Below are 15,975 nucleotides of genomic sequence, written 5' to 3'. Positions count from 1 at the left end.
CCTCACCGGAAGAGAAGGCTTAGACTAGCCATTGTACCCGCTTCTGAATGCACCGATAAAATGTAGCATAACTTTTTACACGATAGTTATCTAGATAGTTCACACAGTCCATGAAAGTGTAAAGGGTTATTTTTTAACACATAAGATCAGAATCATAAGCTACCAATTAACCAGATTATTACATAGTAAGTCTCGTTCTTTAACTTTCCCTTTTGACAGTTGCTTAAGTTCTGTTAATCACTGCATACTAGCCTACTTAATGAATCTGTATTATAAAAGTTTACCTAGCGTCAGGCAACAAACAGGTTATGTTGCGATGCTCATGCACGACCAAGGCTGAAATGAACGGGAAAACAATGAGCATTTCGGATCGTCATACAAATATGAACGTAGGAGATCTTGAGCGCTTTGGTTTCTTTTATGCAACGCCAAATTGATTATCATGCAGCAGGCGCACCAAATAGAAAAAGAGTACGGTGTAGCAATAATTTGCAAACGGTTATTCAAATGTATTGATCCCCAAAATATCCAAGCTGTTCTCAAATTCAAGTTTGAGTTCAAAGGTCATGAATGACATATTCCTTCATACGCAGCCAATAGGCTGCTGCCTAAACATTGATATGGACAAGGCTTGATATTATAAGATATCTGAGCCTCATCGCAACAGTGCAAACACCAAGCTAACGGAGGCAGCCAATGTCCATGCCGTAATGTGCGGCCTACCGTGTGCACTGCTCTCGGAAGGGTTTCCGCGAGGGTCTCCATCTCGCTGGAATGTCTTCATGCAAGAAAATTGAATCCCTGCATTCTCTATATCCTCCTCCTCCTCCCGGAAAATCACCGTCACAACAGGCGTAAATCCGGCACGTCCCCCAAACAAGCTGTCATGGAACTCCGATCCCATGTCGGCAGCGTCCGCAAATGTGAAGGCCCGCATCTCAGCGACTTTGTACATGCGGTACGACTGCGGAAGAACAGGCCTGCACTCCTCCTCGCCAAGCTTGGCGTTTGTCGCAGAGTCGGAAGCGGCAGAGGGCAAGGCGCCACCCGTCACGTTGATGAAGTTGGCGATCCATGTTCCCTCGCCGCCACACGTGTCGGGGTTGCTCCGCAGCTCGGAGCTGACATGTTGAGTCAGGAGCTGGCACCGGTCGCCCTGCTCACTGTCGGAGGTGTTGAAGCTCCGAATGATTTCTTCGATGGCTGACTGACAAAACACGTCGACGACGCCGTCACAGGAGGTCGTATTTTGGTGTCTCTCTGCCCGCGCGTCATCTTCGGGCAGGTTCTCAAGGGGGAATGTCTGGCCTTGGTACTGCATCATCAGAGCACAGCCCGAGGGGTATTCGTCGTCGTTTAGGCTGGGGTCTAGGCCGACGAACAGTTGCTGGTCTGAGTATTCGTACTCTTCGCTGCCGATGCCGGTGAAGCCATTCTCATCAAGGCCGTCGATGAGCGTCAGAGACAGTCTTGTGGAGGAAGCGTTCACGACCTCAGCGGCAATACCAACGCCAATCTCAGGCCCGGGCATCTCTCCTGTTGAGCAAATGCTGTCGTTGCTGGGAGCACAGGAGAGCGCCTGGCAGGATGAAATGTCGACGGCGGGATTGTGAATTTGGGTCGGGTTCTGTTGCGCAGCAATCACGGTCGCAAAAGCCCCTAAGGCGCTGACCCGTTGGCCATTGCCAGTCATTTTGTTCGTGACTGTGAGAGGAAGTTCCTAACAATTCAACCACGAAGAATAGCGCCGTCTAAATTGTGATCGATATGATCTGTGCTCAAGACCAGAGAGGATCGATCTTGTCTGGTCCGTCAGTTGCCTACAAACGTGTCGGGGTGCGGGATGTATTTTTATGTTAAAGCGTGCAGAAAACACAACGCGGATGTGATCTGGCCTTTTTTTTTCTTTTTCTTTTCTTCTTCTGGCTACCTGAATGTCTTGTCTTCTTCTTTTGAGTCTTACTGAGCCAACAGAACTGGCTTGGCGTGGTTGGCCTCCGCTCGCTATCAACGTCATCCCTCGTTGGTCGCTCCAACGCGCCGGGCAACGGGATCGTCTGCCAAGATCCGTCACCGCAAATGTTACATCCCGCCACGGCGGCCAGTATCGGTCCGTCTGTCAGGTCACATCAGCCGCCGGTTAATACCCCGGAATAGCCAATCCCGTCTGGTCTCCGCTCTTTACGCCCGATCGGGGTGGATTCCAAGTTCTAACGTATGAGTCCGGTCTCATCAATTCCACACCGTCCGTCACCAACAACAAACTGCCTGCGACGTGTTTGCAATGAGTGGCGGATGTCACGAAAAGAAATAATGAGGTTGCCATGACTTGTGAGCCTCACCAAGGGTTTCTGCTTGTTACATCCAGTGAGCGCTTGGCAACCAGACTTTCTCAAATCACAGATGTCTTCCCTACGGCGGTCAGAATGACGTGATCCTTATTTCATCACGCATCTGCTCCCTTGGCTTGGGGACCTTGAGCAGAAGGACGGAAAAATATTGACATCCTTGCCTGAACTCGATTAATTGTAAGGTGTTGGCTACTGAGGAAAGCCTTTTGCTCGCCTTTATTGAACAAGATTCGACCGGCGTCTTTAACGTCGGGGCGGACCAACTGACAGGCCGAAGATGTCAATGTACCTTTGAGCAGCAGCGAGATGAAAATGGAAAGAGTCAGCAGCAGGGAACGTGAACAGGATGTGACGACAGAGGATTCGGTCACCACAAAAGGTCACCTGAGGCGTGCTTAGACGATGCGGCACAGTAGTTGTGATGGTGGAGGGACATTGTGAAGGGGGCATTTGCATTCACGACCAACAGATGAGGCTGAAAAGTATGAACGAGTACGTTCTGGAAAGTCATTCAGAGATCTAAAGGTATAAGTAGGATGGAGGCTTGTCTGATTCAGACATTTATCAATGGAAAACAGACCACTTCGACTTCACTTCCCAAAGCATAGTGCATCGTCAGCTCGTTGGGCGCTACTTCTCCAATCAATTTGTTACGTTATATTCCCCGTCTCGACTCAAGCAAGTTATGGCTGCTGCAAACATCATCTCTGTAATCGGAACGGGCATCACATTGCTCTCCTTCCTGCTCGACAATGTTCCGAGCGGCGATGAGCAGACCAAGCTCAGTTACATCATCGCCAACGATGGTGCTAACGGAGACCTGAGCAGCGCGGGCGGCGATCTTCCTGACGTCCGTCTTTGGGATGAGACGGCCGAGTTCCTCGGCGCCAACTATGACGACGGCTACTGCGACGAGGGTGTCACGACGTGTACAACGGACGTCGACACCCAGGAGGCTGCGACTTATACGCTCTTCTCAGGGAATAACGACGCCATATGTATTGCCTGGACCGGATTATCGTGGGCCGGCGGCCAAAAGAAGTACGGCTTCCATCCCGGGAACTGGGCTCACGCGTGTGATCAGACATCGTTCAACAATGGCTATTGGTACGTTTCTAATCGACTGCCCCATTAACATCAGGCATTACCCCTCTCATGAAATCGCATCTAACGAGCGACGAAGGTACTACGCTGGGACACAGGTCCCAGGCATCAGCTATGAAGACGATGTCTTTTGCGCCTGGGTCGACAAAGATGGAGACATTCCAACCACAGGCTTCCAGGTCCACTGGCCCGAATTCGACGGCGACAATTCGCAGCAGCAGAACCTGGACTACTACTGTAGGGAACGGCCGCCTGTGTGGTTTCACACCGAGAGCGACCCCGGATCGATCTTCCACTGGACTCGGAAGCGCGACCTCTTCGCACGCGACCCATCGATCAAAATGTCGCCAGCTGCAAAACTTCGAGTCGATGGGGAGAGAGACCAGCAACAGCGGGAGAAGGCCAGGCGACGTCAAGGAGAGCGCCTGACCAAGCGGTTCGAAAAGGACCCTCGCATCATCAAAAGTCACTGGGCAAAGCACCTCGCAACGGAACTCTGCAATCCTGATGGCCACGCCGCCGGCCAGAGCTTCGTGTCGTACGAGGAGAAGAAGTTCTGTCACATGCCAACCAAGACCGTCTTCTCATTCTGTGAAAATACCGATGAGGGTGTCTGCTGGTCCGATGCGGATAACAAGGTCGTTGTACGGGATCCCAGCACGGCAAGGCTTCCGGCGCCTGATATGAGCCATGTATCTAAGATAATTGTCTGGGGTCCCGAGTGAATTGATCCGTCGAGATAGCCTCTAAAAGTCACTGCGATTTGTGATGTGCTTTGCCAATTGCGGGAGTGCAGGGCAGGGAACTTAGTGCCAAAAAAAGATACAGAGGCAGGCAATTTCGTTTCTACCGAGGAAGCCGGATGTTCAACACATACGTAACCTTCTGTTTGAGGAACATTCTCTACTTAGTCTCACATTTGATTATCATCTAGTAAGCCTTAGGGCAATTGATGAATTTGATGCATTTAGTCTCTGTACACGTACATGGAGTACTAGGATGTGTGGTGAACTCTCTTCAGTATGATCTTGTTGCGTGGGAACATGTGCGGTTAATATCAATAGGCCACGAATACTTCCACGACTTGCCTGAATCCTGACGTGATCGCTCTCAGTATATGACAAGTAGGTTTACTCCTCGTTCCGATCGAGGCCGCGAATCGTATGGGCAGTCGGCTGTCTGCAACCTAATTAGATGATCAATGTGCGATGGTACATAGTGCAGCAAAAGCCATGCGCAGAAGTTGCCTTGCGGTGTTCCATACATGCGCGATCTAAAGCGCATAGATATGATGAGATGCCTACCTACCATAGCCTCACCAGCCCATTCAGCCAAGTTGTGCTGCTAGAGTTGACTGGAATCCAGATTTTGTGTGATGGCCCATGGGTGTGATGAGTTGATGCAGAGAAGAATAAGCTGGGCTGGGTCGTGGTAAACCCACCCGAGAACAAGTACTACAACAGCGACTGTTTGAGTCAGACTTCAACAGTACGTACGAGGACGATCTGTCGTCGCAGAGGTAAGAAGTGCTCACGCTGTGACGCGAGACGCAGAACACCGCGACTGCTATTCAATAGGCGGTTAGAATTTCTACTATGTCTACACTATAACTAGATCAGACTTCATGTCTCCAGCGTTGGTAACACTTGCAGCGCAATTAATACTGCTGTTCGGAGCCTCAGACTATTCTAACTACTCAGTTAGAGCTTACGACGTAAAATTGCCTGAAGCGCCCAGCTGGTGAAAGCCTTCAAGATTCTCGGGGCGCAGGCATACATTTGAGATAGGAAGCGTCTAGAATCAGTGATGCGATAAAAACTTGAGGTTGGATGTCAAGGTTCGAAGAAGAAGAAGAAGAGAAAAGACCGCATATCAGTCTGATCAACAGATCAGTTCACCGTTATCATGAAGTGATTTTCGGTTAGACTGCCGAAATTGTGGGCACGGCGATGGTGCAAGACCTGCAGTGATGGCGTAGGACGCCACGGTGAAAAGAAGCGCCACCAACCACAGCTGTGTGCCGAATGCCGTCATAGCCTCAATCCAAGAAACAAACAAGGGGATCACGGAGAACAACGTCGTTTTGGAGAAGCTCTATTCCATCCGGATACCATTGACACTGTGTTCCCCCATTCTGCTGACCAGCACCATTACAGTGCGAAACGTCTATCGCAACTTATCACGAACAGACAGGCGTCAATGTGCCAATCAATATCGCCTCTCCACCGCAACCCCGTTGACGACACAACTCCCGCACGTCGCTACCCTGCCGAAGAGGCGAAAGCTTCAATCGACGGCCTTCGATCAGAGTTCAGCGCCAATGATATAAAATTCGACATTCGCGCTTTTAGTATGGTGGTGTTCTTAGAGTTTAGACAAGCTTCGCGTCGTCACCCCTCGTAAACAATACAGCTTCAAGCTCAAGCGCCTCGCTGGTATTCGCCTTCTGCGTCCGACACGATGCGCTTCTCAGGACTTTCCACCTGGGCGCTGACCGCCTCCGTCGTCAGTGCCGGCAAGGGGCCCTTCCTTGAGCAGATTAATGACTCAACCTGGGTCATTGGAAATGATCTCTGGAATCTGACGCAGGGCTCGCTGTACGCGACCAAGCTTTACTGGACCGGCGTCCCGGGCGCCGATCTGGTGGGCTCGGCCGTCGGCCACTACGTCGGCTACGGTATGATTTGACGGCTTCCCTCCCTCCCCGATAACATTAAACAACGCCCCCTCCCCTCCCCGGACCCATCGCAATTTGGGGCTTTTAATATCTGACATATTGCTAGATGGCGAAAACAATCTCCAGTTCACCAATGCCACAATCGCATCCCGAGGCACAAACTACATTGACGTCAGCTTCTCCGCCGCTGCAGGCGATTTCCACTGGGTCATTTTCGACGACCTGAGCGGCGCGTATCAGTACTTTGTCAACCGGGCCCTGCCCGACATCAGCATCCTCCGGACTCTGTGGAGACTGGCGCCGGAGTACTTTCCGAACGGTCGCACGCACCTCAAGGACGAGCCCCTGCCCGAGTTTTCGCTGTACGCAAACGCGACCAAGGTCCAGGATGAGACCTGGCAGTTGGCTGATGGGTCCTTCATCACCAAGTACGATTGGTCCAACGCCGTGAGGGATCGCGACTTTTATGGCATCTACGGCTCGGAGGCCGGGTCGTGGTACATCCACCCGACGACCGAGTACTACAACAGCGACCACTTGAGTCAGACTCTGACGGTGAGTGCGAGGTCGGTCTACCGTGTGAAAATCGTATATTCTAACATTGCTGCAGATCCACAGAGAGTCAAAGACTGGAGACTCGGTGCAGCTAAATGTTGTTCAGGACACTTCGCACTTTCGTGTTGGACAGACCCTCGCTCAGCCGGTGGGCAAGGTCTGGGGCCCTTGGCTCTGGTATCTGGTGAGACTTGCCGAACGTATGGATCAATGATTACACTGCTAACACAGTAGAAGAACAACGGCGACGTTGCCGACGCCGCGCAAAAGCACAAGGAAGAGGTCAAGCACGTCCCGTACACGTGGTTCAAAGACTCCGCCTACCATTCCCGTGGCGGGATTGAGGGAACTCTCACCCTCTCTGACGGCCGCCCCGCCTCCAACGCGGCCGTCTACCTCGGCGACTCCGAAACCACGATCCGCCCCTCCATCCAAGGCACAAACTACTACTACACGACGTATACCAACGACAAGGGCCGCTTTACCTTCGACAACGTCCGCACCGGCTCGTACGCCGTCTACGCCTGGTCCAACGGCGGCAAGCTCGCCGACGTATACACCAACTTCACCGCGCCCGTGACCGTCTCGAAGGACAAGACAGTGAACCTCGGCCAGCTTTCGTGGAAGGTTCCCAGCAGCAAGCGCATCTTCCAGGTCGGCGAGTTCGACAAGAAGGCGACGGGGTTCAAGAACGGCGGTGTGCCGTACCAACATGGCGTGGCGGCCGACAGCCCTGCGAACCTGACGTTCGTCGTCGGTCAGTCTCAAGACTCGGATTGGTACTTTGCGTCGTCTGCCGTCGGAAAGTGGACGATCGAGTTTGATCTCCCTGCCGGCGATGTTGCCGCTAACAGGACTGCGCTTCTGAGTGTGTCGTTGGCTGGCTACTCGCAGAGCGCGGCGCTTGATATCGATGTTAACGGGCAGGTCTATGGCTCGTTGAGCAAGGACGTCCTGACGAGTGATCCTGCGCTGTACCGCTCTGGAAAGACCAGCGGAGAATGGAGGTTCTTCCAGTATAAGATCGATACTGACGTTCTGAAGGCGGGAAAGAACACGGTTGGGTTCAGCGTCACGCGGTATACCCAGTGGAGAGGTTTCCTCTGGGACAGCATCATCCTCGAGTGGATTTGAGATAATGAGGCACGAGTATGAAGTGACCGCGGGGCCCTGCAAATGGCGACATATAAATATTGTACTAGAAAACAAAACAAACTGAGGGTTCTTGCTCGAGGTGTTATTGGCGGTAATGATAGTCAGAATCAAGGTCCTCCCTGAAGACAATTTCGTGCAACGCATGCTTCAAACCTTCACTTTCCACGTTGACTGTCAATTACTACAGATGAATTGAACTTGATTTATACTGTGCTTAGAAGTGGTTCGGACCTTTGACGTCAACTGAGTTCAACGAACCTTGCAATTGAGCGGCCCACAGAGTGATTTCGGATTTCGACTTTTTGATGCAGACCTCAAGCAAAAGAATTACATCAAGTTTACCCTGTAAGCAGGATGCACTGCGCGGCCTGTTGGACTAGTACCTTATTACAGAAGAGAGATGCGGCTTGGAGATTCTGCACGCCGCGCGCCTGATCTGCGGTCGCGAGCCCTCAACTCGAACCCATGTTAGCCGTGTTTGTCTCGGCTGGGTGCGGTAGAAAATATCATTACACTGTCAACTGTAGCAAAACAGCAAGAAAATAAAAAAGGCCAAGTTCAACGAACATGAAAGCAAGGATCGTGGTGGCTTTCTCAGGGCCGTCGTAGTCTACTCGACCATCATGGGTTGGTCCAACGGCTTTCAGCCGGCTTGAACCGATGTATTCTGATCAGCCCATTCTCCAATAGGGATGATCGGGAGCGCCGAGACACTGCATCTGCGTGTATGCGGCGCAGTCCAACCAGATGCGGCGTTGGGTGACAATCAGCCAATCCCACAAACCAACCGAGGGAGCTGTTGGAGCGGGGGAATGATAGTATGGCGAGAGGGGGAACGCGAGCTCAGATTGAAGCATCAGGACACCTCTCCGCCTTTACCGTCTCGACTGTCGCGAATATTTACGTTGATTGAAACGTCAAGCAAGATGGACGTCCGTGATTTGCTGACAACCAGCGCTGTAAACATCACCATCCTCAATGGCTCGACAGCTCAAGGCACAATGAACTGACAATTTGGTAGGCTAGCCAGCCCGAAGAAGCCGCAGGCACACAAAGCCAGGACGCCACCCAGTCGAACGTGCAGCCTGGCACGACCGAAACTCCAGCTCACGAGCCGACGCAGGAGGCTCCGCAAGCGCTTGAGGCCCTTGGTGACGATGACCAGTTTTCGGATGGATCGTCCGTTCTAGCCGTGGTTGGCAATGCTACTTTGCTGTATCTCTTGTAGATTCTCAGACATGTTCGACGCAGTCGGACGGCACATCCTCGACTGCTTCTCTGAGATCCAGCATTCTGCAGTACCGAGAAAAAAATGGACGCACATATCACAGCATGAGTGACGGGAGTGAGTCCCCTACAGCCTCCGACTTGGATTGTTCTTGACTGAAAAATATATAGCATACGTTCTTCCGAATGACGAGGTACTTCCCCACCCCCGATACATCCATCGGCATGTAGCCTGACCATTCTGACAACCCGTACGCGGAGCAAGATCGTTTGGGTAATTTCAATTGCATTGACTTTGCTACTCACCTATGTTGACCCGATCTAGATTTGCAGCACCACCTGTGGATGGTGACCTGGGATGGCCAGTTCTGCCTGTCCCCCAAGTCAAAGGGTGCCAAACGGGTTCTGGATGTAGGAACCGGAACTGGCATCTGGGCTCTTGAGTACGGTAAGTGGATCCATCGGGACTTACCTCCAAGTCCACATATAGGCTGACAACCACGCAGCGGACGAGCACCCCGAAGCTGAGGTAGGTCGAATCTCTCACGTCTTTGATGCCATGAATGAGGCGTAGAACAGCATTGCCGCTCTAGGTCATCGGCGTTGATCTGAGTCCCATTCAACCTTCGAGGTAAGTCGGCCAAAGACTAAGCTTGAATCAGCCAGAATGACAGACCCGAACAGCACGCCCCCCAATTGCCGGTTTGAGGTCGACGACGTAGACAAAGACTGGACATGGTCGCAGCCGTTTGATTTCATCTTCATCCGACACGGCAATTCATGCTTCGAGAGCTGGGAGAAGCTCCTTCGAAAGGCCTACGAGTGCGTGACTGATGCTTGGCTTAACGCAGTGTGGACAAGTACTGATTGAGCCATAAGCAAACTCGAACCCGGCGGTTACGTTGAGCTGCAGGATAACGCATTCCCCATCCTCAGCGACGACGAAACTTTGAAAGGCACATCAATGTCCGGGTGGTCTTCTCTCCTGATCGAAGCGGTCCAGAAGATGGGACGGTCCATTGAAGCGCCCTCGCAGTTCAAGCGGATGCTGCAGGACGCCGGGTTTGTTGACGTGGTCGAGGTGAAGGAGGTGTGGCCGGTTTCCCCGTGGACCAAGGACAGAAAGCTCTACCACCGGGGAGAGTGGGTAAGGGAGGCGTGCATGGCGGGGATAGAGCCTTCGTGCTTGGCTCTTTACACCCGCGTGCTCGGATGGACGCGCGAGGAGGTGCTCGCGTTCTGTGCTGGGGTCGGGAATGACTTCAAAAATCGCAACATCCATGCCTACTGGAACGTGTGAGTTATTGCTACCTGTCATGCTTGTGAGGTGTCTCTGATTGTTGCTAATTTCTCTTAGCTTTGGCGTTTATGGGAGAAAGCCATTGGAACAACCACCGGTAGTTGAGTAGACTACGCTGAAGAGTCTTGCGGGCAGCGTAAGTATGTCAATGGAATTCCCATTTGCGATTTATTTGGGCGTATTTGTCTTGATTTGTTCGCCACGATCAAGAGTGTTTCCTAGCGGACTTGAGTGCGGAGACTTGAGAAAGACTTGTATCTCGACTCCTCGAATTTGGGATTTAACTCCAATGTCAAAGTGAACGAGCTCGACATTCTTACGGGTTCCAAATCATAGCACCGTAAGTTAAGTCAAACAATTACTTTGCTGATTAGAAACCATGAGGCTTTGTATGAAGTTGCTCCGTATCCTGAAGTGTATAGCACTGTTTCTGGTCCGAATGAACCCCCTTCACAAATGATAACGGAAATCCAGCTCCCAGTCACCAGTCTTGACCTTCCTCGTATCTTCCATCTCACCACTCGCAATCTTTCTCTTCATCTCATTGCACCGCCTGATGTACAGCCACTTCGCAATGATCAACAGCTGCGAAACACCCAACGCGCCAACAGAGAACGCGTTACCCAGCAAATACGGCGAGGTACGGTAGATCTGCCCCGCGACGATGCCCGCAGTGTTACCAATGGACTGCTGCATGCCGATAGCCGTGGCCCTGCGGTAGTGCGGCGCGATGTTGACGTTGAGCCATGTCAGGTTCAGCCCAGGACCGTTGTAGACAGCCACGGCACACAGGAAGGTGCCGAAGAACTTGACGCCGTTGGGGGTCGGGCAGATGATGAGGATGTAGCCGAGGATGCCGGGGACGTTGGCCAGCAGGACGAGGGGCCCGCGCAGGCACAGGCGGTCGGAAACGTAGGCGAAGCAGAGGAAGGCGATGCCGCCGAAAATGTAGACGGGGATGCTGAGGTACTGGGCCTCGATGCTGGTGTAGCCCATGCTGACAATGATAGAGGGGAGGAAGGTGCTGAAGCCGTAGAGGAGGATGTCTTGGCAGAATTGGATGAGGCCGCTTTTGTGAGAGATAGTGTTAGCATTGCGCCATGATATGATGCGGTGTGGGGAGATGGGAATGTGTGCAGTCGACATACCTGATGTACAGCTTCGGGTCCTTCAACGCAATCTTGACCTCGTCCCAGCTGAACTCCTCGCTGCCCATGTACTGCACGCGCTGCGCTGCGCGTACCTTCATCATGCGCTTCTCCTCGGCGGTGAGGAAATACGCATTGCCAGGGTCATTCGGCAGACCGAACCAGATGATGGGCGCGATGATGATGCTGAAGATACCCTCAATGATGAAAACCCACCTCCATCCGGCGCGGCCCGCAACGCCGTCCATCTTTAGAATCGAGTACGCGAGTAGACCTCCGAAGGCGCCGGCGATGGCGGTGCAGACGAACAGGTACGACACGCGCTTGGCCTGCTCCTCGCGCTTGTACACCATGGTAAGGTAGAGGTTCAGCGTGGGAAAGAGACCGGCCTCGCAGGCGCCGAGGACGAGGCGCACGACGTACAGCCCCGCGATGCCGGTGATGAAGCCCGAGAAGATGGTTGTGATGGACCAGACGACGCAGAGGCCGGTGAGCAGGACGCGGGGGGTGAGGCGCTTCATCAGGATGGTCCAGGGGGACTCGAAGACGACGTAGGTCGCGTAGAAGATGGAGATGGCGGTGGAGAATTCTTGTGTTGAGGCGCCGATGTCTTCGGGCATGCCGGCGACTTTGACGTTGCCGATGTTGGTTCGGTCGAGGAAGCAGGTTAAGTAAACCAGCCTGTTTTTCATCTATTGTTAGTCAATGGTCATTGCGTTCGTGAGTTTGACAGCAATCTTACATGATGATGGGCACGAAAAAGGCATCGAGCTTGAGGAGGAGCTTCTGCTCGGCCGCCGGGTCGATGGACTCCATGGCCGTGGTGCCGGCGTTGGAGTCGACGCGGTCAATGTCGCTTCCGAGGCCCTTTTCCGTAGAGTCCGTGATGCCGCCGGAGGCATCGACGGCCGTGGAGATGGTCGTCATGGCGAGGAAATGGGAACTGCTGGATCTCACTTCAGGGTCTTGCTGGTTGGTTGGTGAGCCCGTCAAGACGTGAGTCGAACTAAAGTTTGTTCCTTATTCTTGGATCTCCTGCTGCAGGACGATGTGACGGGGGCATCACTCGACTTTATCTTTCCCACTGCCGGCACCCCTCCCGGAGGACACCTGCATCTTTCTCTCTCTCCTCGACGGATAACGCTTTCAGTTCGTCGGGATGTATCGCGTTGCCGAACCCACATGGCACGGGTAGACGGATCCTTGGTATCGAACGGTGACATCGTGAGGGGGCAACGAGTAACCACTCTCCGCATTTCTTGGCTTTCCCCTAACGACGACGAACAGAACCGCGCCACAAGGCAAGGCAGGCTGTCTTCTACGAACCAGAGAGCAGGCCATGATCGGAGGACCTCACCGACACCCCTGACGGCGCGGGGAGATCATCCCCACCGGGGATGATAGCGCTGATAGCGCCTTCTCCACCCACCCGCCTTCGGGGTGGCTCCCCTATCATCCTTCGCGTGGCCGTTGCATTGGCGAGTAATTTGGGTTCAAGAAGGCGCTGGGAGTTGCCTTCATAGGTTCGTTGGGGGAACATATACCATAGTACGCCGCGGAAAACCACAGCGTTGGGCGTCCCTTGTCTTGGCTCTTTGGTAGGCTCGGTATCAAGGAAGCGCATCCCAGCCACCCGGCATGATGTCAGGATAACAAAAGCCACCCCGGACACGACGTCCGAAGCCTCGGGCTTCGACTCATTTCTTGCTAGTCACCGCCTCAGGCGTTCAGCTTATGCCGATCACCAGAAACAGAAAAAAAGTGGCCAGACTTTTGTGGTCACCCATGGCGATAACATCGATAAGGCGAACCCGTTTCTGGTGAGCGACAGCAGTTTGCAAAATAAGAGTTGCTTGTCATACATCCATCCTATCATCTGCCTGAGTCATGCCAGTAGCGGCCGTCTGCGTCCACTGCGAGAAGTCGAAGCTCGCGTCCATCGCCATCGCGGGGTCCGCGAAGCCCTCCTCCCAGAGCCCAAAGTCCATCACCGTACTCACGCTCTCATCGTAGAACGGCTCTCCGAGCGCGCTGTTGTCGACCACGGGGAACGTGACCCGCTCGGCGCCGACGACCATGTGCTGCCCGCCGCCCAGCGAGTACCGCATCGCCAAGAGGTTGCCGTCGCCGCCCATGCTGTTAACCGGCAGCATCGCGACGTTCGGCGGGATGACGCCCGCCGGCATGAGCGACTCCGTGGAGGAGAAGGTCGTCGGGAACGCGCCCAGCGGCTGCTGCTCGAGGTGGGTGTTGGCTTCGGACATGACGGCCGAGCGCAGGTTGGCGAGCAGCTCGTAGCGGGCGCCCATGTAGCTGTTGCCGCGCTCGCCCATGCCGCGGAGGAGGTCCAGCCCGGCGTTCATGGCGAGCATGTTGGACGCGTTGGTGGGGAATACGACGCAGACCATGACGAGGACGATGGATGCTGAGAAGACGTGTTCGCCGTCCATGTAGCCGTACGTTGCTGCAAATTACTCCGTTAGCCCGCTATCCCGCATGCACGCTGCATCGTCGAAGGGGGTTACTTTACTTACCCACGAGATCCCTCTGCGCCGCGACGGTCATCATGTTGATGGTGTCTTGGGCGGCCCCGATGCACATGTCGATAACCCTCACGGTTGTCTGCGACAAGCCTTCTTTCCAGTCCCTCTCCTTTTCGCTGGGGTCGTTGCTGCTCCGGATCCTCTTGAGACGCTTCTGCACTACGTGGAAAAGCAGCGGTCGGGCAGTCATGTTGATGCATTGGTAGTAATGAGCAAAAGTGCTGACGCTCTCGCGGCTGATGCTGAGGCGTGCTGGGTCGAAGCGCAGATCGTCTGGCAGTTCCTGGTTCCACTTGGACAGGCCGAGGATGATGCCTTGCACCGACGCCATGAGCCGTTGTCCGGACTTCGGCGCCGTCTTGCTTGTCCTGCGGTAGATGGTGTTGTGGATCTCACCGAGGATTCTGGAGAGCTCGGTGTAGTGCCGCAAAACCACCGCGGGGCAGTATTCTGCTTCCCTGGATAGTCGAGAGGGGAGGTCCACCCCGATGTCTTCGTCCTGAATGGTAATGGGGTTGCCGGATTTGACTGACAGGATGCGGTCTAGGCTGTAGACCGACCACCACACTCGCCGCCTGTGCTCCCTCGTGTCGTGATCGATCGATTCTGGATTCGCATCTTGGCCTTGCAAGGTAGTAGGCGTCGGGCTGTAGCCGACTTCGTGATGCAGCCCAAGCGAGATGGCCATGCGGAGGGCCATGCCGATATACAGAAACGCAGCATCACGGCGGTTCATGTTTTGCATAAAGTAGCCAATGAGCGCCAAGGTCTCGACACAGAGAATGGAGCCCTCTTCATGAGTGTCCGGAAGGAGGTTCAGGGCATGGGTGAAGTATTCAAACCCGGGTGGCCCCCTGAAGTCCACCCACTGGTTGACCGAATAGAGCTGTCCAAAGGCCAAAATGATGAGGACTTTAGCGTACGAAAGACATGCTTCTTTGTCCGACGGGTCTGGAGGACCACGGTATGCTTCGGTCAATAGCTGGTCAAACATCTCTTTTGGGTCTGTGAATGAGAAAATGGTACCAATGTACGTGTATTGCGCGGCGAAAAGCCTTCGGGCAATGTCGATTGGTGGTAGTCTTACTCGCGTCCTCGCTGTCTCCCGCCGTGATGGTAGCGCGCTCGGCTCGTAGAAGTTCGGGTTGACGTCTAGGCTACCATCATCACCATGAAAGCCGGAGAGCTTCCTCACGCTTCGTAGGAAATTGTCCGAAGACCCGGGGCCTTTGAAACCTAAAGACGCATCAGTATCATCAACTGCACATTATCTGAACTTGGCACTACTTGTTGACGGTTTATGAACGCTCAACTGGTTGAAAGGCTCCAGCAAAGGATGCGCGTCCTCAAATTCCTCGTCATTCTCCTCGGTCGAGATTCCTTTGGGTTTTGCACCAGGAATGCTCTGGCCTTGGCCATTCTGAGATTGACGGGTAAGTAGCTCTGCAAGGAAAAGTCAGCCTCTGAGACCATCACAGACTTCATGAGTTGGATTTGTACCGTCATAGGCTTTTGCCTTCCACTCCAGCTCCCTCAAGTGACTTGTAACAAGTCAGTCATAACTCAAAGACTTTGGCGCAATAAACTTACGCCTCGGTGACGGTAATCTTTCTCGTCTCCTCATAGCTGCAAATTAGGTTGCTGTCGCGGCATCGTGAACAAATCGGCTTCTCCTTGGAGCAATAAGACCGTCGTTGACGGCAGTTCAAACAACTAGACCACACGCATCAGGAAAAAAACCGTCTTGGCAATATGAAACCACGTAGATTGCGCTTACGCTACTGGTCTTGTGTTACTACTCTCGCCCGCCTGTGATGGAGATGCAGAGGTCGCCGACGACATTTCGATGTGTGTATTGGTGATGTCTGATCTCTCACTCGGGCATATCAGTTGTGGGGATGAAGCACCCCCATGT

General features: G+C 53.5%; 6 protein-coding genes across 6 annotated transcripts; 4 read left to right on the top strand and 2 right to left on the bottom strand.

Moving 5' to 3' along the window:
• Window positions 1–3,036: 3,036 nt before the first annotated feature.
• Window positions 3,037–4,180, top strand: CGCA056_v014305 (uncharacterized protein; the record flags this gene model as incomplete). Its single annotated transcript, XM_037329547.1, has 2 exons — window positions 3,037–3,458; window positions 3,535–4,180. The coding sequence occupies 2 exons, from the start codon at window positions 3,037–3,039 to the stop codon at window positions 4,178–4,180; spliced, it is 1,068 nt and encodes a 355-aa protein (XP_037172293.1).
• A 1,735-nt stretch (window positions 4,181–5,915) lies between these two features.
• On the top strand, window positions 5,916–7,821 carry rhiE-1 (Rhamnogalacturonate lyase; the record flags this gene model as incomplete). Its single annotated transcript, XM_037329546.1, has 4 exons — window positions 5,916–6,132; window positions 6,239–6,687; window positions 6,743–6,871; window positions 6,922–7,821. 4 exons carry the CDS (start codon window positions 5,916–5,918, stop codon window positions 7,819–7,821), a joined length of 1,695 nt encoding a protein of 564 aa, XP_037172294.1.
• A 947-nt stretch (window positions 7,822–8,768) lies between these two features.
• CGCA056_v014303 (uncharacterized protein) lies at window positions 8,769–9,070 on the top strand (the record flags this gene model as incomplete). Its single annotated transcript, XM_037329545.1, has 2 exons — window positions 8,769–8,801; window positions 8,864–9,070. 2 exons carry the CDS (start codon window positions 8,769–8,771, stop codon window positions 9,068–9,070), a joined length of 240 nt encoding a protein of 79 aa, XP_037172299.1.
• A 104-nt stretch (window positions 9,071–9,174) lies between these two features.
• On the top strand, window positions 9,175–10,478 carry tdiE-5 (putative methyltransferase tdiE; the record flags this gene model as incomplete). Its single annotated transcript, XM_037329544.1, has 7 exons — window positions 9,175–9,187; window positions 9,395–9,517; window positions 9,576–9,598; window positions 9,663–9,700; window positions 9,754–9,891; window positions 9,949–10,365; window positions 10,427–10,478. 7 exons carry the CDS (start codon window positions 9,175–9,177, stop codon window positions 10,476–10,478), a joined length of 804 nt encoding a protein of 267 aa, XP_037172300.1.
• A 341-nt stretch (window positions 10,479–10,819) lies between these two features.
• CGCA056_v014301 (putative transporter) lies at window positions 10,820–12,444 on the bottom strand (the record flags this gene model as incomplete). The annotated part of the gene is made up of 3 exons (XM_037329543.1): window positions 10,820–11,438; window positions 11,518–12,198; window positions 12,260–12,444. 3 exons carry the CDS (start codon window positions 12,442–12,444, stop codon window positions 10,820–10,822), a joined length of 1,485 nt encoding a protein of 494 aa, XP_037172297.1.
• Window positions 12,445–13,373: 929 nt separating this feature from the next.
• Window positions 13,374–15,902, bottom strand: PUT3-3 (Proline utilization trans-activator; the record flags this gene model as incomplete). The annotated part of the gene is made up of 6 exons (XM_037329542.1): window positions 13,374–13,981; window positions 14,052–15,296; window positions 15,348–15,503; window positions 15,561–15,601; window positions 15,651–15,686; window positions 15,838–15,902. 6 exons carry the CDS (start codon window positions 15,900–15,902, stop codon window positions 13,374–13,376), a joined length of 2,151 nt encoding a protein of 716 aa, XP_037172298.1.
• Between the last annotated feature and the right edge of the window lie 73 nt (window positions 15,903–15,975).

This window comes from Colletotrichum aenigma, assembly GCF_013390185.1.
Source record: "Colletotrichum aenigma strain Cg56 chromosome Unknown KSG_Cg56_contig10, whole genome shotgun sequence".
Lineage (NCBI taxonomy): Eukaryota > Fungi > Ascomycota > Sordariomycetes > Glomerellales > Glomerellaceae > Colletotrichum > Colletotrichum aenigma.
Note: the sequence above shows the minus strand (reverse complement) of the source record. Positions and strands in the feature narration are given on the sequence as shown.